The sequence below is a fragment of the Petaurus breviceps genome, unplaced genomic scaffold (assembly GCF_028583685.1).
Source record: "Petaurus breviceps papuanus isolate PSGF00001 unplaced genomic scaffold, PetGlider_PUasm1.0 220, whole genome shotgun sequence".
NCBI classification, from domain to species: domain Eukaryota; kingdom Metazoa; phylum Chordata; class Mammalia; order Diprotodontia; family Petauridae; genus Petaurus; species Petaurus breviceps.
The window spans coordinates 20,341,546-20,365,612 of record NW_027185876.1 but is presented as its reverse complement, the minus strand read 5'-3'; the positions used below and the strand labels follow the sequence as shown (position 1 = coordinate 20,365,612).

Below are 24,067 nucleotides of genomic sequence, written 5' to 3'. Positions count from 1 at the left end.
CTGGCATATAATTGGGCAAAATAACTGCTAACAATTGCTTTATTTTATCTTCATTGGTAGTACATTCACCCTTTTTATTTTTGATATTGGTAATTTGGTTTTCTTATTAAAAAAATCAAATTAACCAATGGTTTAAATTAACCAATACTTGGGGTAGCTAGGTGGTGCAGTAAATAGAGCACTGGCTTTGGAGTAGGGAGAACCTAAGTTCAAATCTGGCCTCAGATACTTAACACTTACTAGCTGTGTGACCTTGGGCAAGTCACTTAATCCCAACTGCCCTGCCTTCCCCCCTCCAAAAAGAAAAAAATGTTAACCAATACTTTATTAGCTTTTTCAACTTCAGCCAAAACTCCTAGTTTTATTAGTTTAATGTTTGTTTGTTTGTTTAACTATCAATTTTATTCATCTCTCCTTTGATTTTCAGAATTTCCATTTTGATGTTTAATTGGGGATTTTTAACTTGTTCTTTTTCTAAAAATTTTTTTAGTTGCAAGCTCAATCCATTTATCTGCTCTTCCTCTCTTTTACTGAGTGTGTTTAGAGATAAGGAATTTTTTGCTACACACTGCTTTAGCTGCATCCCACATATTTCAGTAGGTTGTCTCACTGTTGTCATTCTTTTTCATGAAATTATTGTTTCTATGAGCTGTTCTTTGACTCAATCATTCTTTAGGATTAGATTTAGTTTAAAATTAATTTTAATTATGCTTACGCAATCCTTACTAAATGTAAATTTTATTACATTATGATCTGAAAAGGGTGGATTTAAAATTTCTGCTTTTTTGCATTTGGTTGTGAGGCTTTTATATCCTAATACATGGTCAATTTTGGTGATGGCTGTAATGCCATGCACAAGCACCTTTCTAGAAGAACACTGCTGTGAACAGCTTTTAAGATTCTGATTACATAGTAGAGTGATCACTCTATTTATTCCATAACAAATCAAACAAAACTTTCACAGAAAATCAAGGTAGAGCATTCACAATAATATTACAACTTATCACAGAAAATCACAATATAATATTCACAACATAGTCTCAAAGTACAATAGTCAAAGTCTTCCACTCATGGGGCACACTTGATTAACTCAGTCACTTATTCAGCAATCAATTACTAAGTATCATACACAAAACCCTTTACCCCTTAGGTCACTAGTAAACTATAATTCCATAATTACTCAGTACCCAAGAAGAGGTGTTTTCATCTTGACTGGGGGCCTGTCCTCAGATTCCCTGGAACCCCTTCCACAGTCCCAGATTCTACCTGGATTCATTAGACTGTCACCTGGGTTCCAAGGCAGACAGCTCCCAGTTCCTTGACCAGCTCTCTGGGTAGGTCCTGCTCCACACTGAAGTTCACAGGGTCTGGTCCATGTCAGATCCTTCACCATTTCTGCTCCAGGGAATTCAAGGCTCAACCAAGCCACAAAGTCTCAGCATCCCAGTCATGCTTCCTCAGTCACCTGGGCTCCTGTACAGAAGAAGCTCCACCACCACAAGTTCTCAGGAAATTCTGGCTCAGTTCTCCATTCTCTCTTCTGTAGCTGCTCTGCCACCAGATGTGGTCTCAAGAAATTCTGACTGTGCCTCTCCGGGGCTTTTCCTTATATACATCCAGCATGAGCTTCCTGTTTCAGCCACCCTCTTCCTATTACATCAGTAACAGGAGACAGGAGTTCATACCTTCTGTTTCCCCAACAGAGGATTGATCAGTTACTAAGTGTTAAGTAACCTGCTACCTTTGCCAACACAAAGGGATCTTCAAATTCAAATTACATTACCGTTAACAATGGTACAATATAAATCTGACAAAAAGGCGTATTCTTTTTTATTCCCACTCAATTCTCTCCAGAAAGCTGTTGTTGCTAACTTTTCTAAGATACTATTCATCTCCTTAATTTCTTTCTTATTTATTTTATGGTTAGATTTGTCTAGCTCTGAGAGTAGAAAGCTTAGGTCCCACACAAAACTAGTATAGTTTTATTGTCTTATTTCTTCCTGTAATTCATTTAACTTTTCCTTTAAGAATTCAGATGCTCTGCCATTTGGTGTATATATGTCTAATATTGATATTACTTTGTTGTCTATGGTGCCTTTAAACAAGATGTAGTTTCCCTGTTTATTTCTTTTAATTAGGTTTAGTTTTTTGTGGGTTATTTTTTGTCTGAGATCATTCCTGCCATGCTAGCCTTTTTAACTTCAACCAAAGCATAACAGATTTTGCTCCAGCCCCTTATTGTGACTGTGTGCCTCTGTTTATATGTTTCTTGTAAACAACATATTGTGATTCTGGTTTTTAACCTATCCTGCTGCTTGTTATATTGGTGAACTTATCCTATTAATATTCACAGTTATGCTTACTAACTGTGCATTTGCCTCCAATCTATTTTCTTCTGTATATTCTTCTCTCACTTGCCTTTTATCTTGTCCCTCCTCTTGGGTCTGTTTTGCTTCTGACTACTGCCTTCCTTTATCTACCCTCACTTTTATCATTCTCCCCTTTCTTTCATAAGGTTATTGTGAGGATAAAATGAGGCAATATTTGTAAATTGCTTAGCATGCTGCCTATATAGTGTGACCCTATATAGTAGGGTTTATGCAAATGGTAGTCATTTATTATCATCATCATCATCTTCTTCTTCAGGATCAAATGAAAAATCCCATTTTACTTTTAAATTCCTTTATAATCTGGACCTTTCCATTTTGGTCTTATACGCTACTGCCCTCTTCACACTCCAGGGCAGTGACACTGGCCTGCTTGATCTTTGTGGTATGAGCTATTCTGTTCCCCATGCTTGGAATATTCACCGGCTTCCTTCAGGTCTCAGCTAAAATGCCAGCTTCTGCATGAAGTCTTTTCTAGTCTATAATACTCATCGTTTGCTCTGAGACACCTTCTAATTTACTGTCTGTATCTGGTTGTAACACGGTTGCTTACATGTCGTCAACCCATTTCCTATGAGCTCCCAATATGCCGAGCATTGGGTACAGTGCCTGGAACTTGGAAGACCCCTAATAAATGCTTGCTGACTTGTATTTACTGCAAAAGCTATTAGTATTTCCCCCTTGAAGTCCTGTTAGCTTTTCATTTTACATATATACTTTTTATTATATTAAAAAAGTGGACATTTTATGCCTATGATTGCAGGGTTTTAGCAAAAATGATTGGAGTACTCTATCCAAGGTTTTTTTTTCCCCTTTTTTTAGGGGGGAGGGAATGATTCTGTCATATGCTTTCTGGTTTTAAGATAATTACACTGTTTTCCTCAATTGAACCATCTGTGTATATATCTGGTAATAATGAATTTTCCCCCAAAATAATAAAGTATTTTTACAAAGATTTTATTTTAAAAATTTTGACCCAATAAATAACACTGGAATAAAATTATCTTTCTTAGCCTTATCATGCCCTGGTTTAGATACCAGGATTTATGTTTAAAAATAGTTAGATGGAATATTTTACCTTGTAATCTTTGAAAATAATTTGTGTAAAAATAATTTAAATATGCATCTGGGTCTATGATTTCATCAATATAAACATTCCCTCCAATGATGCAGATTCCAGCCCATGCATGGCTGCACATCCTGTAAGATTCTTGTCCAGGTGCTCCCAAAAGCTTTACCCTTGACTTCTGAGTAATTTCCTCCCATTTGCTTCAAAATCTCTGACATGGGTCCATATCTTTCCAATCCTCTGGGTGCCAGTTTTCCCAAGGAGCTCAGATTCCCTTTTTCCTATGGCAAGATGAGTGGTCTAAGCATCAAATCTCTGAAGACAATACCCATTGTAAAGTCCCTATTTCCCTTTAAGAGAATCTCTCTCTTCACCTGAAGAAGTATTTATCGGTGGTACCAGCTCCTTTCACTGAAAATAGATTTTCACTCCTTTTTCAATCCTTCTCTTTGCCTCCTTGTTCACTGTCACATAGATTTTCTTCTTTGTGGCAGATTAGAGGAATTATATTCTCATTAGCCTCTAATCAATTCAAAAAGGCTAACATTCTATATTCCTCTCAACTGTATTCCTCCCCTCTCTTCTTTTATATGCCTTTACGTTTTGTAATTTAGCCCCACAAGAAATACCTGAAGGCAGGTTGTTGTGAAGTTTAGTCCCTGATGTATCAGACCTGTTTCTCTACCCTCAATTCTATTAGACTTTACTCATCTCTGTGTGTACATTTAGTAAGCAATCTCTAGTGGTCTCTCTGTTGTAATTTGTTGGTAATGTTGGCCTTCGTAGTTTTATTTGTTACTCCTTGCATTTCTCTTATGTGGAGATTAAGAAGCAAATAATTTCTTCAGATCTAGTTTTCTAAGAATGTTTTGAATGCCTTAAAAAAAAAACTTAATGTCCACATTCATTTATGATTGAGCTCAGATTCACAGAATGGGTCATTGGCCGCATCTTCAGCTCCCCCATGATCTTCAAAACCCATTCATCCACCACCTCCTATGACTTTTTGAGGATTCAGCACAGTCTTGTTATTATTTGAATTTCCTGTCCTTCACATTGAAGATTTTTCTGTTGTTCACTTGAAGAAATTTATCTATCAGTGAAACTGTAAAAGTCAACCACTTTGTGTTTTGGATTTTGTAGCATAGTGGTTTGTTTTACCCTCCTGGTGGCAATCTATGGATTTTTTTTTGATTGCCACTTTACTTTTCTGTGTTTGGAGGTTCTGTGCAGTTTAAAAATATTATTTCTGGTATTATGGTGTTCAAATTTTTCACTTGTCATGTTCTCTTGGGACACCTATAATGTTAAAGTTGTCTCTACAGAGTATATATTTTTTGAGATCGATACATTTTGCTTGTATAGAGATTATGCTTTCTTTTAATGTTATTGCTTTTTGCTTCTCTTCTTCTAGATTGTCCTTCACTTCTGTGTATTTGCATTCCCCGTAATACTCTCTTTCGTTTCTTTGATGAAATTTGTTACTGTGAATTCGAGTTTTTCTATTCTGTCAATTATTTCTGCTATGCAGGCCATAAATTCTGCTCTTAACAGCTCTCATTTCTCTTTCAAACCATTTAGGAACAGCTTGTTGTATTTCCATGTTCCCTTTGGAAATCTACAGGTTCCTCTGCCTTTTTTCTTGCAAGACTTATTAACAGATACTTGATATTCATTTACTTAGTCTGAAGACAATATTTCCTTCTACTATTAATATTTTCCCTGTTGGTTTATTTGTTTACGCTCAAGGTCTTTGAATTTTCTTTCTCTTGAGAGATCTCTGATAATTTCAGTTGTTTTTCCTTATTTTTCCCTATTACTTTCTGTCTCCCTACCATTTGATGATGCTTCCCTGGGGGTGGATCTCAATGAATCTCAGTCTTTGGAGACTGTTGAATTTCTTATCTCACTGCCATATAGCAAAGGCAGTAAATGCTGATATTAAAATCAGTCTTTGTTACTTTGGGAAAATTGCAGTCATTAATGGTGATGTGCAATTCCCAAAGAAAATCTAATAAGTTTTTCTGAGAGACTCAACTAGATTCACTCTAAGTCCAGCTTAGAACTTCCAGCTCTTAATCTATGATCCTCCTTTAACTCTAGGCCTAACTTAATGCCCATCTAACACTAGATATGCATACCTTTGGGGATGAGTTTCATAGACTTTCAACCAAATGAATGTAATAATCTGAGCAATTCTTTATTCACTCTTTCCTGTATGGAGAGTCAGGACCAACTCTTGGTTGTTTACAAATAGATTCTAGGGAGCTCTCAAATTATCTGGGGCTTCATGTAACCACCACATATATCATCTAATAGCTTCCAAAAGCCCTTGTCATTTGTAAAGAATCTCTCTTCTGAGAGAAACTAATGAATCTCTTCCAATGTAGGTGGCAAATACCTTGGGTGAGCATTTATCTTCTTTTTTTCCAATGGCTTGCTTGATGTTCATGATAAGAAGGTTGTTAAAAATGGTTACTCCTCTTGTTTTATCTTTCAAGAAATTTTGAAGTATGGACAGAAGATACCTTGTTAGCACTTTGCTCTACGAAATCAAACCTGAGAAGCTAGGTAGCACAGCAGATAAAGTGTTAAACTTGGGAATCAGGAAGGCATGAGTTTAAATGAGGCTTCAGACTCTAGGTGACCCTTGGGCATGTCACTTAAACTCCCTTTGCCTCACTTGCCTCATCTGTAAAATAGAAATAATAACAGCCCCTATTTCAGAGTGTTGTGAGCATTAATTGAGATGGCATATGTAAAGTACTTTGCAAACCTTATGTCAGCTATTATTACTGAATTAAACACTTTTTTCCTAATCAAAAATCAATAAGAATAGCAAGATTTGATATTCTCTCCATTTTTCACACAATTCTAAAATGATAAAGATGTATTACATTGTGAACACTTATGAAAGCTTGCTTATTTTCTCTAATACTCTCATCTAGGATGCCATCAAATATTTAGACTCATAAAGACTGTGTAAAGGTGGGAGGGCAGGCATATGGGAGTCAGTCTGTAGCTGATGTTTTCTTAGTCACATTATTGTCTTATTAATAAGGTCCAAAATTTTTCCATATTCTTAATATTATCCCTAGATTCAGATACCTTCTATATTGATTCTTTAATACTTTTACTACCTTTCATTATTTATACCATATGATTGGTAGCACACTGACTTCAAAATCCTTTAAGACCCCCTAGACCCCGACCTCTTTTAGTTATTTTAAAGTTAGTTAAATTCATTTCCTGAAAAGGGATTAAAATCTTTTTCAAATTCTGTTCATTTCTGAATTTAATATTTTCATACATAACACCATTTCTTTAGAAATTCTCAGTTGTATGTGAATGTAACTGGGCTTTTTGGGTTATAAATCTTTTCCCTCTTTTATCTGTTGTGATTTCAGTTTATTGATTTTTAAAGACATTTTATTTCTCACTTCCTTTTGATCATATTTGCTAAAGCTTTATCTATTTGGGTAGCCTTTTCAAAGAAATCACTTATTTTTTAACTATTCTATGTTTCCATTTATCCATTTATCTTCTAATTATGTCATTTGTCTTAATTTCAAATTTAGTTGTTGATTATTTTTAAATGATATTATTTAGTTCATTAATGCTATTTTTATGTTATGTTGATATGTGGTCTCACATAAATTTTTCCTGTAGGGTCTGCTTTTAGCTGTACCCCAAAAATATTGATGTCTTTGTAAACACTATCACTATTTTCCACAGTTAGTATTTATTTTGATGACTTGAATTTTTTTTTGTATTCATATGCCCATATACCCTCATATATAGATATATATTTCTAATCCCTTCAACTACTGAGAAAAGTTTCATTCTCTGCTTTGATCCCATCCCTTTTCAAAAGTGGGTGCTTCCAACTTCCCTCCCCCGCAGCCAGCCCTCCCTTCCATCATCCCCTCTCTGATCCCCTTCCCCCCCACTCTCCTGGAGGGTGAGATACCCTATTTAGTGTGTATTTCATTCCCTCCTCAAGCCAAATTCAATGGGAATAAGATTGACCCATTCCCTTTTGCCTTCCTATTCTTCCCCTCCATTGTAACCATTTTCCCTTGCCTCTTCTATATGAGATAGTTTACCCCATTCTGTCTCTCCCCATCTCCTCTCATTATATTCCTCTCGCACCTCTTAATTTCACCTTTTAAGTATCATCCCTTCCTGTTAAATTGGTCCTGTGCCCTCTATCTATGTATACCTGTAAACATATATGCACACATTCACATATGTATTCGTATGCCGATATACCCTCATATATAGACATATGTATTTCTATTCCCTTCAACTACTGAGAAAAGTTTCATCAGTTACAATTATTGTTTTTCCATGTAGGAATGTTAATAGTTCAACTTTGATAAGTTCCTTATGATTTCTTTTCCCTGTTTACCTTCTCATGCTTCTCTTGCTTCTTGTATCTGAATGTCAAATTTTCTATTCAACTCTGGTTTTTTCAGCAAGAATGCTTAAGTTCTCTATTCCACTGAATGACCATATTTCCCCCTGAAACATGATACTCAGTTTTGCTGGGTAGGTGACTCTTGGTTTTAATCCCAGCTCCTATGACCTCCAGAATATCATATTCCAAGCCCTTCGATCCCTCAGTGTAGAAGCTGCCAGATGCTGCATTATCCTGATTGTGTTTCCACAATATTCAAATTGTTTCTTCCTGGCTGCTTGTAATATTCTCTCCTTAATCTGGGAATTCCAGAACCTGGCTATAACATTCCTAGGAGTTTTCTTTTGGGGATCTTTTTCAGGAGGTGATAGGTGGATTCTTTCAACCTCTATTTTGCCTTCTGGTTCTAAAACATCAGGGCAGTTTTCTTTGAGAACTTCCTGGACGATGATTTCTACGTTCTTACTTTGATCATGGCTTTCAGGTAGTACAATAATTTTTAAATGATCTCTCCTAGATCTATTTTCCAGGTCAGTGGTTTTTCCCAAGAGATATTTCACATTGCCTTCTATTCTTTCATTTGTTTGGATCTGTTTAACAGCATCTTGATTTCTCATAAAGTCATTAGCTTCCATTTGCTCCAATCTAGTTCTGAAGCAATGATTCTCCTCATTGAGCTTTTGAGATTCTTATTCCATCTGGCAAATTCGGCTTTTTAAGGCATTCTCCTCCTCATTGCCTTTTTGAGCCTCTTTCGCCATTTGAGTTAGTCTGTTTTTTAAGGTGTTATTTTCCTCAGTCAGGCTGTTGACTCTCATTTTGTAGTTTTCTTGCATCATTCTCATTTCTCTTCCCAATTTTTCCTCCACTTTTCTTATCTGCTTCTTAAGGTCCTCTATGGCCTGTAACCAGCTCGTATTTCCCTTTGGAGCTTTTGGTGCAGGAGTTCTGACTTCACTGTCTTCCTCCTGTTCCGTGCTTTGCTCCATTCTGTCCCCAAAATAGGAGTGTAATGTTGGTATCTTCTGTATGCTTTGTTTCCTTGGCCTGCTCATTTTGCCACTCAATTACTTGACTTTTGGGCTTTTTGCCACAGTAGGACTCTGCCACCAGACAGGGGAGCTTTTGTCCCAAAAGCTGGGGTTTTCTTAGCTGCCAGAGGTATTAGATGGGTGCGCTTTCTGAGGTCTCCACACACTCTGGCAAGCTGGCCACCCACCCCAGGACTCCACCCTAGACTGGAATTCAGATCCAAGCAGGTTAAAGCAAGAGCAATTACCCCTCAGACTGGTGCTTGGTCCCCCTACACTCTGCAGGCCAGGAGCTGCCACATGGCGTTGGCTGGCTGTGCTGGTGTCTAAGAGGCTTTTCGCCCTGGGGGTAAAAGCCACGCCCTCCCACTTACTGGTCCCAAAGTACAGACTGCACTGGCCTCTCACTTTGTCCTTTGCATCTATGTATTGATAAATTTGGAAACTGCCACCTTGCTGCTGATCTGGGGTTCCTTTGGCAGGCAGCTGGTCAGGTCCGCCCTGGGGCTAAAGCCTAGGTGTGGGGCTGGGCTTGGCTCCCAGAGCGCTGTGCTGGACTCCTGCAGGGCTGTCCTCAGCGGGAGGCTAGCTTCTCTGTGTCATTTTGCGGGTTCTGCAGCTCCAAAGTTTGTTCAGAGTCCCCTTTTTACATGGATTGGGGAGGGTGGAAGCCGGAGCTGCAGGAAATTTATGCTTCTACTCCGCCATCTTGGCTCCGCCCAATGACTTGAATTTTGACCTATTCATGATTAAACTTCTATTCAGATCTGTATCCTTTCCCTGTGTTATTTTCTATTTTTACTGCATTATAATATGTATTTTAAATATACTCTGTTGTATCTTCCTTTGCTGATCTCCCTTTCCCTATTCTTTAAGATTTATCCTTACAGTACCTTTTTCTTTTTTCTAGGTCCCATTTCACTATGCTTCAGTAATGCATATAAGGTAACATTTACCTTCATGTAATAGGATCTTCTTATAGTTCATCTTGCTTGTTACTATCATTTGTGCAACTGAATATCAACCAACATTTGAGGTCACAGGTTCTATGACTGGCATCTTTCTTGGATTTTGTCTCTTGTGAATCTCTGGGTATTTTTATTGCTGTTATTCTGTTCTACAACATAGCTAGCATTTATAGTAAATGGAATAATGGACACACTTAAGTTTTCTTCCTCCCTCCTTTCCTACTGATTTCAAAGTTCTTTTAGTTAGTTTTGCAAAACTCTAAGAAAATACAGTCTTATTAGTTACTGGTGGGTGTTGACTGTCCCCATTTATATCCTTTAATCAATGGTACAGTTTCCAGATCAAATCCCATTCTTGGATAACATTTCAAACACTTTACCAATGAACCTGCCTCTTCCTGAAGCCTCTGCCCTTCAAGTAGCATCAGTAGTGAAAATGTCATCTAGCAAATGTCTTCAATTTTTTCCCTAAGACACAGTGAATCAGCATCATTATGCCAAGACTCAGAATTGCTGTAAATAGTACAATAGCTCTCAGTTTTAATCAAGGAAGAGATATAAGCAAAGTGCTAGAAGATACACAAAACAATGAACTTGAAAATCTCAAGAGAATGAACAGAAGGAAATTTTCTCTATCTCCATGCATCTCTCCCACTATTTTAGAATCTACTTCTCTCCCATCTTTATCCTGATCTTATAAGATAAAAATTCTCATTAAATCCAACAGTTTTTCTATTCCTTTCCCTTCTATATTTCAGCTAAAAAATGGAAAAGTATAATTTAAACCACAAAAATCCTTGATTCTATTAAGTACAAGGTGGGTCCTTTAATGAAGCCTTGTTTTGCAAGCCCAGAATAAAAATTCTCAACATAATAGCAACAAACTTGAAGGACACTTTATATTACCCCAACAAGGATTAATTATACCATTTGTAAGATTCTGAAGCACAAGAAGATATATGGTGTTTTCACCTTATATTCTAACATTGATCCTAGAACACGGGCAGAAGAGTTCTCTTCATATAAAAGAAGAAATAAGCTAAAACAGAATAAGGGACTTGTCTAACAACCTACCAAGAAGATGTCACATTGGAACCCACATCTTCTCACTCATAGCCTCACACTACACTACGCTTCATCTGACTGAGTCCAGCAGGTAGGAGTGGTTTATATTACTTTTTAAACAAAGGTGTTTTAAAACAGCTTAATAGGATAATATTATGAGCAAATTGCTACTTTCCTTGCAGAAATAGGAGTATGCTGGGGCAGTTCCAGATTCGTTTTATCTAGTTTTGGCCCATCATCTCAACTGGCCCTTATGCTTGTCAAAACAAGTAATTTAGTTATTCTACATATTCAAAGCTAGAGAATCTTTTTGCCTGCAGCTGTGAAGCCTGTGGCCTAGAGAACTTACTAAATTATAGCCACCAATATAGCCACATCAATTTTGTAACACATGTTCAACATTATCCTTCTGAAAAAAAGGAAAATGCAAAGTATTCTGAAATGTCTTCCCCATGCATAGTAGTGCCGTACTCCCAATTCTTTCTCAAACTTTTCCGAGTTGAGCAGAATGTTTTACCTGATGGAGGTGTCCAAGGAAGGCCTGAGCCTGGGCTGAAGAGATTGCTCCTCCAACAGGAACAGGCTGCTTCTGGAAGTCTAGGCCATTTGTCTGTGTACCTAGAAAGAAAGGAAAATAACTACATCTAATCCTTTTCCTTCTGGAATTCCTGTATCTTCAACTGTTAACAAAAACTTCTGCATCTTAAATATCACTGTTCACATTCTTGCCATCTTCTGATAAGAAGTCAGGCTTCTCCAGAAGATACTACATCCTGGGAGCCCCTTAACCAGCACCATGTCTTTCTTTCAAGCACTCCTAGGCCAGAGAGAATAGGCATACTTCTCACTGTCACATCAAGACTGTCTTTATGAATGATATTTCCCAGAATAATAGAAAGGAATTTTTCAGTGAATCAAAACATCACATTAGGATGTTATACCTGTACCTTAACTCCTAGTTTTAATCAAGGAAGAGATAGAAGCAAAGCTCTTGGAGTTCATGCAAAAAAACAAAAACAAAAAAAGAACTTGAAAGTCCTAAAGGTTTCCCCATCAATCTCTCCCACTTTCAAGAAGTCTACTTTTCTCCCATCTTTACCCAGATCTTATCTATAATAGAAGATTTCTCATTAAACTGGATACCTCATTTTCCTGTTCCTTTCCCCTCTATATCTTAGCTAAAAAAGGAAGAAGTAGAATTTCAACTATGAAAATCCTTGTGTCTCTGAAAGTGCAGCAAGGTATGCCCTTTAATTAGGGCTTGTTTTGTATACTTGAAAAAAAAATTCAACAAAAGCGCCATGAAGTTGAAGGACACCTTATCTTACTCCAAAAAAAGATTAATCACTCAGTAACTTCTCTCCTGAGGTTACTCACCTATGTTACTATTGCATATCCTTAGTTGTAGATGTTGTAATAGTAATGGAATATAAATATTCCCCTGTATTGGCTTGGTTTTTGGTGTTAAAACCCAGAGCTTGTTAATCCCACTTGTTGACGTGAAAAGAGAGGGCTGAACTGGGAGGAGCTGGTGATGTAGATTGAGAGAGACACAAGACAAGAGAGAGGCAGAAGAACTTTTTGGAAGCAGCACCCTCGTGGAGGCAGAGAGAGACTGAGAGGATTGCTGAGGGCCACTTTGAATTGCCCAGGCCTTTTGAGAGCTGCCAAGGACTGAGGAGACATGGCTGTTATGCTGGTACTTTGTCTGTTTTGATGTTGTTTTGCCAGATTTTTCCACTGGTGAAGGACAGTGCTGTTGTTGCAGAATCTTGGAACCTTGCTGTTGGTTCAGAAGCCCTGAAGAAGGATTTTCTTGTATGTTTACAGAAATCCTGGAAGAGGGTTTTGCTAATGTTTTCAGGGGTCCTAGGACTGTTCTGAAGACAGAGGATGAATTAATGAAGAGACTGGCCTTGTGATCTTGTGGCCTTGCTAAGCTTTGTCTCCCCAGGAACAAAGATTGCTAAGAACTTATCTTGGGTCAAGATGAAGAAAAGACCTTCATTTGGGTATTAAGTGCTGTGTTTAAACTTGTTGTAACTCTGGGGTAGATTCAATTGTGATCCAGGGGTGGGGAACTTTGACCTTTTTGTGTTCTATGATTGAACAAATGAATGTACTTTACTTATGATTGGAAACTAATCTCCATTTGAGAATTTGTGCTTTGTAATGGACTAAATGAGGTACAGCCTAGGGGTGGAGTAGTATTTAGAACAGGGACTTTGTAATTGATTGAATGAATGTAAGGTCCTGGGGTGGGGTAGTACTTGGAGATTATTTAATCACACTTAGTAAATGCTGTATTTTGAATGATGTCATATTTTGATCTTCTCTGTTCTTAATTTGCCACTGAACAAAATAAAAATATGCTGGTATTCTGAACCTTGGGAAGTTGCCTTTGCTTGGCATTACATTAGAGATGTCTATCAGCTTCCAGGTAATTTTTTTTCCCCTTTCCTTGAACTGTTTAGTATTGAGTTCATACTGTTCCTTTCAACTTCAATTCTTGACCTCATACTTGAGAACTTCAATATACATGCTAAACAACCTACATCCTTCTTCTAGGTCAATCACCCACAGGAATAATCATACGCAGGATCTCACCATCTTATCATTATGCTCTATAATCCCAAACTCCTCTTTCTGGTCTTCAGTTTCCCTCCTTGCATCTCTCTTTCTAAACCAATTCTTCACCCTCACTGTACTCTCCAATCCTTGTAACCTCTCCCTGCTGACCCAGTCTGCAATCCTATTTTGGTGTCACTTTCTGTCCTTTTCCTCTCAAATCCCTTACCTCCTTGGTCCTTTTGCTGCCAAATCTTAAACACAGGTTATTTTCATGAGTCTCCTTTTCTGCTTCTACTCAAGTTCTTCTAGGGGGTGCAGTGAATGAGTCAGCAATCAGGGAGATCTTTGCTAAAATCCTGCCTCAGACATTTACTAGCTTTGGTTACCCTGGGCAAATCATAACTTCTTCCAGGCTGTTTCTTCAACTGTAAAAGGGCAGAGTAATAGTAGCTTCCTCCCATAGTTGTTTGTAAAGACTTTGCATAGTGCTTGGCATATAGCACATAACAGGTGTTTAATAAATGCATGTTTCTCTCCCTTCTTCTTTCTTTCTGCTGGATATTGCTGAAGAAAGTCACATAACAACCCCACCTATTAAGAGGTCAACAATAAACTTATATTGCCTAATTTCAAAAGAGTCCTTTTACTTCCAAAAAATCAATTAAACTCTTCCTTGACTGACTCCATCACACTACTCACAGCAAGTTTTCCAAACCTTTTCTTCTAAAGCCCTTTAGGGAAGAAGTAGGCAGACTATACAAATCCAGCCTGCTGTCTGTCTTAGTATGGGAAATGTAAAAACTATTCTTAAGCTTGAGGGCTAGATAAAAATTTACCAAGAAAACAGAGATCTTTAGTCATGAAATTCCTTTTGTCTTCTATTCCATAATCCCCCTACTCCCAAATACAGGCAGTTAGGTGGTACAGTACATGGTAATACTGGACCTGAAGTCCTGAAGACCTGAGTTGGAATTTGGCTTCAGTCACTTATACTTGCTGTGTGACCTTGAACAAATCACTTAACTTCTGTCTGCTGCAGTATCCTCAGATGTAAAATGAGGATAATAATGCTACCTATTTCCCAGGGTTGTCAAGAGGATCAAATGAGATAACACTTGTAAAAAGTGCTTTGCATAGTGCCTAGAAGATAGTAGGCATTTAATAAATGCTTATTTCCAATCTTCCTTCTTTCCTAACTCCCATTATTCAAAGAGTTCAAAAGAAGGCCAAATAGGAATAGGCGTAGGGCCTGATATAAGTGTTTAATTAAAGCTGTGTGTGTGTGTGTGTGTGTGTGTGTGTGTGTGTTTACTTCTAAAATTCTTCAAGGGATATCAGGCAAGGAGAAATAGGAGGCTCTCATGAATGATATTCTGAGGAAAAAGAGGAATTATATCAAGAGACCAATGTAGGTGGCCATCCATCAACCAATTCTGGTTTTCAAATTTTTTTCTTTTTATTTTCAGCCCAGCAGAGTGTTTTACATGTAACAGATCCTTACTAAATGTTTGTTTCAGTCAATAAACATTTATTAAGCACCTTTAATGTAGCAATGAACCATGCATTGGGGATAAAAAAGAAATGTAGAAGACTGCTAGCTCTCAAAGAGTTCACAGTCTAATGAGGGAGACAACATGCAAACAACTATGTACAAATCAGCCACATGCAGGACCAATAAAAAAATAATCAACAGAGGAAAGTATTAGAATTAAGAAGGATATGGAAAGACATGTGGAAGTTGGGATTTTAGCTGGGACTCAGGAAAGCCAGGAGGCAGAGCATTCCAGGAAAAGGAAATGGCAAATGAAAGTACCCAGTCAAGAGGAGTGCTTTGTTCAGAAAAACAGTAAAGAGGCCATTGTCACTGGATTGCATGGTATAAATATGAGGAAAGAAAGTGGCATAAGGTATAAGAAGACTGTAAAGATGTGTGGGGGGAGAGGTTATGAAGGACTTAGAACACCAAGCAGAGGAGTTTATATCTGATTTTGGAGGTGTCACTGGAATTGGCTGAGTAGGGAGAGGGGTAATATGGTCAGACCTGTGCTTTAGGAACATTTATTTGACAGCTGAATGGAGGATAGAATAGAATGGGGAGAGACTTGAAAGAGAGAGACCAACCAGTAGGCTACTGCAAAAGTTCAGGAGAGAGATGATAAGGGCCTGTACCGGAGTGGAGGCAGGATCAGAAGAGAGAAGGGAGCACATGTGAAAGATGTTGAAGTTAAAACTGACAGCCCTTGGCAACAGATTGAATTGGGGGGAGAGGGGGTAGGGGAGGAGAAAGAGAGTAAGGAGTTAAGGATGCCACCTACATTGCAAGCCTGGGAGACTGAGAGGATGATGATGATAGCTAACATTTATATAGTGCTTACTATATGCCAGGCACTGCGCTAAGTGCTTTATAATTATGATCTCATTTGCTCCTTACAACAATCTTGGGAGGTGGATGTTAATATTCCCATTTTACAGATGAGGAAACTGGGGCAAACAAGGCCAAGTGACTTGCCTAGGGTTACACAGCTAGTAAGTGTCTGAGGCTGTATTTGAATTCAGATTTTCCTGACTCTAAGCCCAGTGCTCTATCCACTACACCATTCAGTTGCCTATGGTGGTGTTCTCGACAGTTATATGGAAGTTTGGAAGGGAAGAAGTCTTGAGTGGAAAGAAAATGAGTTCAGTGTTAGACATGTTGAGTTTAAATTGTCTATAGGAAATCTAGTTTGAAATGTCCAATAGACAGTTGTGAAACCCGAGGTCAGTAGAGTTAGGATGGTATGTAGATTTGAGAATCTTCAGCACTGAATGATACTTGAATCCATGGGAGCTAAGGAGATCATTAAATGCAATAATATAGTGGGAGAAGAGAAGATGTTCCCAAGACAGAGACCTGTGGGACAATCATGTTTTATGATCTAGATGAAGATCTAGCAAAGAAGACTGAGAAGGAGTTGTCATGTAGGTAGAATGAGAACAAAGGGAGAACAATATAATAAAAAACTAGAGAAGAAAAAAGTAAGAGTGTCAAAGACTACAGGGAAATCAAGAAAGATGAAAACTGAAAAAAAGTCATTAAATCTGGCAATTAAAAAATCACTGGCCACTTTGCAGAGAGAGCAGCTTTGTTGAATGATAAGGGCAGATGTCAGACTGTAAAGACTTAATAAGAGAATGAGAGGAAAGAAGACTCCCAGTATAGTCAGTTTTTGAAATGAGCTCTAAGAGTTGTCTAAGATGAACAAGGGATGAGATATTAGTAAGATTCAGTGCTAACTCGTTACTCTGTATGAGCTTAATTTTAGGTGTCATGGGTGTTTTTTTTTTTAAGCAATTGGGGTTAAGTAACTTGCTCAAGGTTACAAGGCCAGTTATTTATGGGTGTGGTGCTAAGTATCAGAGCCCAGATTCTATCCCCAGGTCATCCCGACACTGGGGCCGGTGCTCTTACTCGCTGTGCTACCTGACCGCCCCACCATGGGTGGTTTTAAAGGACGAATATGGGGTCTTTATTTTAATTTTTAAGTGAGAATTAAGATGAACAAGATTAAAACATGTAACAGAAACAAATATAATTACTTACAACTGTGTGTACTTATGGAGTAAATGAAGTTCCTGGAGAGTCATGGTACTTCAGAATGCATCAAAGGAATGAATCATTATAAATACCTTTTAAAGACCGGAAGAGATTTATTAAGAAGACAGAAATGTAGAACATTCTAGGGAAGGGAGAAGAGGAGTAGCCCATCAAAAGGTTTAAAGAAAAAATGTTGATGGGGTCTAGGGTTAAGAAAACTAAATTCCCTTTTGGCTGTGAAAATTGAATTGGGATGCAGTAGGATAAGAACACAATTAATTAAAAGGATATGGAGACAAAATTACTTTGCAGGCTTTAAATGTTATAAAATCTAACTGGGATCCACAACAGGCTAAAAACTGGTGATGGAACTGGAACAATCTTTGGGAGTGATTACTATTGTCATGTGTAAGAGTGGCAAGGGACTGGCTATCCTAGTAATAATCTAGGTATCATTCAGTTAGGATTTGGTCTATGGATGTAGGAATGGAACAGAGGAGGTGGATTCCAAAAATACTTGGTAACTGACTTGTTATCAAGGGAGTAGAGTTGGGTGTGGGGGGAAGCATGGGAATACAAAAATGAAAGAAGACTTGAGAGCCTGGTAGGATATAGATGTGTATCTGCTACTTGAGATCCAAGAGTAGGTGGATCAGGAAACCTAAAATCAGGGGATAGGTTAATGGCAATGGAAGGCTAAAAGAACCAGGACAAAGCAGTGTTCCTAAAATTCTAGCTCTAAAATAAAAGAAGATATCAAACAGTGTCAAAAGCAACGTAGGTCTTTTCTGGTTCTATCCTACCTAACATTTAGTTTGTTCAGATTTTTAACTGGACATCTCAAAAAGCACATTAAGAATTTACTATTATTATATATTTTTTTCATTGGCCATAACTTATTTGCAAAAATTTCATGAAAATCCTGACATTGTTCCACCAAGAAAACAAGCAGTTCTACATAAATTCTGGAGCTTTGAAGTGAGTATTGCTGTACTATTCTGCCTGTTTTCCCCTCTGTTGTCCAGTGTTTGCCATTTATGCAATGACTTGATGTTGATGAAAGCCTCTTAATATTGGAAGGTGATATTTCCTGCCAATAACCATCCACCAGAGGCTGTCTTGGATATATCAATTAGTGTACTTCCTGTAAGATTCAGAAGAGCAGAATCTGAAGGTTGGATCAGTCCTTTGAGGCCATATGCTTTGATTTCTATCAGAACAAGAAAATCTGCCACACTGTTGTTGTTTATCCTTTGTTTTCAAAGAGAACCAATGACATCATGATATTGGGATAAGATAGTGGATGGGCAATGTCTTGACTTGTTTATCAGTTGGATTTAAGTGAGGCAGAGTTACACAAAGTTGTCAGTCTCACTCTCTCTTCCAAAGTCACTGAAGTCCAGAAGCAGGACAAAAGTCAAGAAGACTGGTGATGGCCCAGATTGCAGTGGATGACCTTTGTGTCTTTGGTGTCTGACCAAGCTAAGTGCTCTACAGTATCTACTTCTGCTGTCTTCATGGCTGTTGGAATAAAATGCTCTCATTAACCCACTTTACTGGGAAAAGTCTTCATGTGCTTGGGATAGACATCTCCCTAACTCACTGATGGTTTTGAGGCTCAGCATTATCCTCAACCTGATTTAGCATGTCTGCCAAGATTTTACAGGATATGGCTGCTGAACATGAGACGACTTCTTGGAACCACAGGTTGAATGTCAGGGTGGATACCTAAGGTGACCACACAACCAGCAAATGGGTATATATGGTATTTATATGAACAAGCCCCATTCCCTTTTGGAGTTATTAGAATATTTCCGCTTCCAATGAATCTATATTCACCCCAGTGCTCCCAGTTCTGTCCTTTGTGGCCAAGAAGAATGAGTCTAATTGTTCTACTACATGATAGCCCTTAAGATACTTAAAAGACAGGTATCATGTCTTTCCCTTCCGCTCCATCCCCTTTCAAAAGTCTTCGCTTTCCTAGAGTAAACATCCCCACTTACATTAGCTTTTCATTCTAGGGCAAAGAGGAGGAAGGGAATGAGAATTTATTAATTACTTCCTATGTGCCAGGCACTGTGCTTAGTGATTTACAAATACTATGTTATCTGGTATATTGTATGATCTCAAGGCTCTTCATTATCATTCTGGTACCTCTTTTGAATGATGCTTACTAGCTTCCTGTGCTAGTATGAATTGAATTGAACATGATATCCTAAGTGTGATTTGAGTAGGACAGATTGTTCCATCATCTATCTAACCTGAAAACAATGCCTTTCTTAATGCAGCCATATACTGTATTAGTCTATCAAATCCTGTTGCTAATTTATATTGAGTTACAAACCCCAGATATTTTTTGGAAGATCGGGCATTGGAAAATTGATTATTTTGAACCCATGTGTAAGAATTTACATTTGTCCTTACTAAATTTACCTTTTCAGTCCAGCATGCCAGGTTTTTAAGGCCTATGTATATCCTATCATCCAAGCATATAACCTAGCCCTCTCAGCTTGGTTTCATCTACACATCTGGTAAGTCTGCCATTTATGTCTTTATCTATGTGACTGATGAAATGTGACTTTGATAGACAAAATATGTCTTTATCCATGTGACTGACTAAACAAAACAGAACAAAGCACAGACTCCTGAGGTATGTGCTTTTCTAAAAAATTCTGGAGCTAAATCTCATCAAAGTAGAGCCTTAAAAAGCAGGTGGGTGGAGTGTCTCCTCCAAATAACTATTTTTCAGAAAAGGGGTATCAATGGTAGGTTCAAATTTCAAGATTATCCAATGTAAATGTAAGAAATGCACCCATAATGGGATGTAACCAAAGTATGAGAAAAGAGTCCTGATCTCAGTTTCTGTTTGAATTCTGCCTGTGGCTATGACCCTATGCAAGTAAGTCACAACCTCTTTAGGCTCCAGTTTCCTCATCTGTAAAATAAAAGACAAATTAAGGTCCTATGCAGCTCTAATATTATAGAATTAAAACCTCTGCAATCACACAACCATGTATTATTAATACACACAAAATAAAATGAAACTTTTTTTCTAGTTAAGTTAAAAGTATTAGTCTTGAGGTAGTGAAAGTGGGTGGATTTTTACCTTATAACCTCATTTTGGAAAATAATTAACCTCTTAACTCTTCACTTAGCCTCTTAACTCTTCTATTCTGAACCTCATTAGCACAAATGTGCTTAGTTTGCAATGCTTTCTTTTGTAAAACTTTAAACTAGCATTTAAATAGCACTTTAAGGTTACATATGTACATTCATTGAATAAAAGATGCTGTCTTTTATTTCCTTGTTATTTCTAGTATAATGACTGTTTTAGTTTAACATTCAGAGAAGTTAAGTGACTTGTCCAAAGTCATATACTCATCTGACTGCAGAGCTGGACTTAAAACCCAGACCTATTGATTTTTAAAACAAGGCTCTTTCCCCTACAATATTAGTTCTCAATTTTTTTTTTTTGCTTCAGGACTCCTTTACAATCTTTAAAATTGTGAACCCCAAGGAACTTGTTTATATTTATTATATACCACATTAGAAATTAAAATTGATGAAATAATTTTCCTGATGTCATGGCTCTCTTTGATAACAAAGGATAAACAACAACAGACAGATTGATTTTCATATTTCTTCAGCATTCAATCTGTTATAATATATTGAAAAATATTAAGAAAATTCAGCCTCTCAGATATGTAGTTGGAAAAAGGATTCTAATGGAAAAAGAACATATTAGTATTATTACAAATAACTATGACCTCACAGACCTGCCTACAGGCTCCTGGGTTTAAAAACCATGGTCCTCCCTCACTCAGCCACAGTCAAAGTCAATTCTAGTATCACTCTCAGTTTCATTTTAGTAAATATATGGGACGAACATTATTAGTCCCAGAGCCAGACAGAAAACTGGGGGTATGTAATAGTAATGGAATTGTAAAGATCCCCCTGTGTTGGCTTGGTTTTCAGATTGATTGTGTTAAAATCCAGAGCTTGTGAATTCCACTTGTGGGATGCACTTGTTGACTAGAAAAGAGAGAGCTGAACTGGGAGGAGCTGGTGACATGAATTTAAAGAGACACAAGCAGAGAGAAAGGCAGAAGAATTTTTTTGGAAGCAGCATTAAGGAGGCAGAAACTGAGAGGATTGCTGAGGGCCAGTTTGAACTTCCCAGGATTCTTGAAAGCTGCCAAGGACTGAGGAGACATGGCTGTTATTCTGGTACTTTGTCTGTATGTTTTGATGTTGTTTTGCCAGATTCATCCACTGGCGAAGGACAATCCTGTTGCTGCAGAGGTTCTGTAACCTTGCTGTTGGTTCAGAAGCCCTGAAGAAGGATTTTCTTGTTGTATATTTACAGAAATCCTAGAAGAGGGTTTTGCTAATGTTTTAAGGAGTCCTAGGACTATTCTGCAGTCAGAGAATGAATTAATGAGGACACTGGAAATGTATCTTGTGGCCTTGCTAAGCTTTGTCTCCTCAGGAACAAAGATTGCTGAGAATTGCCTCAGGTCAAGATGAAGAAAAGACCTTTCTTTGGGTTTTAAATGTTGGTGCTTAAGCTTGTTGTAACTCTGGGGTAAATGGCCTATTCAGCTGTGATCCAAGGGTGGGGAACTTTTGACTTTTTTATGCTTTGTGATTGACTAAATGAATGTACTTCCTAGGGATGAAGTACTACTTAGAAGAGGGTTTTGAGGATTGACTAAATGAATTATAATGTCCAGGGGTGGAGTAGTATTTGGGAATTATTGAATTACACTTGGTGAATGCTGTATTTTGAATTATGCTATATTTTGATTTTCTCTGTTAATTTGTCACTGAATAAAATGGAGAGCAGTTATGCTGGTATTTCGAACCTTGGGAAGTTGCCTTTGCTTGGCATTACAGGGCAGAAGCCATATAATTGAGACAAGAATAGATTAGACATAAGTGATATTCAGTTGTACCTGTGGCCTCGATTTGGAGCCATGGGAAGCAGGAACAAATTTCAGTTCTGCCACTACTTTTGTGGCCTTGGTCAAGTAATTAAACTTCTTTAGGACTTAAGTTTCCTTATCCATAAAATAAGAGAATTGATCATTTAGCCTCACAAAGTCTCTTCCAGTTTTAAATATACAATGCTATGAATACTCAAATCTTTATTAGTATCTTGCTACTTGGCCCCTGGACTGCCCTTTCTCACTCTGGAAGAAATAAAAATATTGATTAAATTAAAAATTTAATTCTTTTAGCTATGGCCAAAAAAAAAGAAAATCTTAATAGGATGACCTACCTAATTCCCCTGTGCTTTTCCATAATTAGCAAGGTTATGCCTTTCTGGCATGGTAGAATCTTTTAGAATTTATACTTGGTTGACAATCTTCAAGAACAAGGGTTCTCTCTCTGCCATGAGGCACTTGAGTGTGACTGTATTTCATGGAAACCCCCAAAATAAAGGAGAATTAAAAAAAGGCCTTTGGTCCTATACAGTTCCTCTGTGCTCATGACAGCAAGCAATGTCAACAGGAGCGCTGCAGGAAAGGGGGCAAAGCATGTGAAAAATCAGTTTTTATACTGATAACAGACTTTAATGTGAATGTTGGTATTCTAAATGTGGAGATCAATAGCCAATGATCAATAAGCAGATTACAGTTAGAAAAGTGTAATCATATCAGTCTATATGTTCTTGATAAAAACCAGAATAAAGAAGGAAGCTGAAGTGAAATGGAAGGATGGCTCACAAGTACTCCTAGAAGAGGCCAAGAAAAGAAACATTATTTCAAGAGATACCTGGTCATTACATGTTGCAATACTACCAACAAATACCTGTAAAAAGGCATTGGTTGCTAAGGATGAAGAGGTAAGGAAATTCTAAAAAGAGTTTGATGGGATCCTCCAAATCAATTCATCACAGACTCTGATACTTGGTGACATCAGTGCAAAAATGGGAAAAGGGGAAGATGAGAAGAAATGTTTGGGAAAAGCATGGTTCAAGAAGAACAAATGCGGGGGGGGGGGGGGGGGGGGGGGGGGGGAGTGAAGTTAAGATGGCAGAGTAGAAGCAGGAACACTGCTGGGCTCCAGCTTCGACCTTCCCCAATACATGTAAAAGGGAACACTAAACAAACTTTGGAGGTGCAGAACCCACAAAGTGACACAGAGAAGCTAACCTCCCGCTGAGGACAGCCCTGCAGGCCTGCAGGAATCGGCCAGCACAGTGCTCTGGGAGCCAAGCCCAGCCCCACCCCAAGGCTTTAACCCCAGGGCGGGCCTGACCAGCCAAGGGCAGGAGGGACTCCAGATCAGAAGCAGCTGTGGCCATTTCCAGATTTATCAACACATAGATGCGAAAGGACAAAGTGAGAGGTCAATGCAGTCTGGACTTTGGGACCCAGTAAGTGGGAATGAGTGCCTTTTGCCCCTGGGGTGAGAAGCCTGAGACACCAGCACAGCCAGCCAGCGCCACGTGGCAGCTTCAGCTCCTGGCCTGCAGAGTGTAGGGGGACCAAGTACCAGTCTGAGGGGTAATTGCTCTAGTTTTAACCTGCTTGGATCTAGATTCCTGTCTAGGGTGGAGGTCCTGGGGTGGGTGGCCAGCTTGCCAGAGCGTGTGGAGACCTCAGAAAGTGCACCCATCTAATACCTCTGGCAGCTAAGGAAACCCCAGCTTTTGGGACGAAAGCTCCCCTGTCTGGTGGCAGAGTCCTACTGTGGCAAAAAGCCCAGGGGTCAAGTGACTGAGGGACGACATGACCAGGCAAAGGAAACAAAGCAGACAGAAGATTCCAACATTACACTCCTATTTTGGGGACAAAAAGGAGCAAAGCATGGAACAGGAGGAAGACAGTGAAGTCAGAACTCCTGCACCAAAAGCTCCAAAGGGAAATACGAGCTGGTTACAGGCCATAGAGGACCTTAAGAAGCAGATAAGAAAAGTGGAGGAAAAATTGGGAAGAGAAATGAGAATGATGCAAGAAAACTACAAAATGAGAGT

General features: G+C 38.3%; 1 protein-coding gene across 7 annotated transcripts in view; it reads right to left on the bottom strand.

Annotated features, from left to right (window-relative positions):
* The window catches only part of POU2F1 (POU class 2 homeobox 1), a 251,536-nt gene that overhangs the window by 75,342 nt on the left and 152,127 nt on the right, over positions 1 to 24,067 (bottom strand). For all 7 annotated transcript variants that reach the window (XM_069094708.1, XM_069094705.1, XM_069094703.1 and 4 more), the window contains one exon: positions 11,458 to 11,558. In XM_069094708.1, coding sequence (XP_068950809.1) covers positions 11,458 to 11,558 — 101 coding nt within the window. The remainder of the gene's footprint in view (positions 1 to 11,457; positions 11,559 to 24,067) is intronic.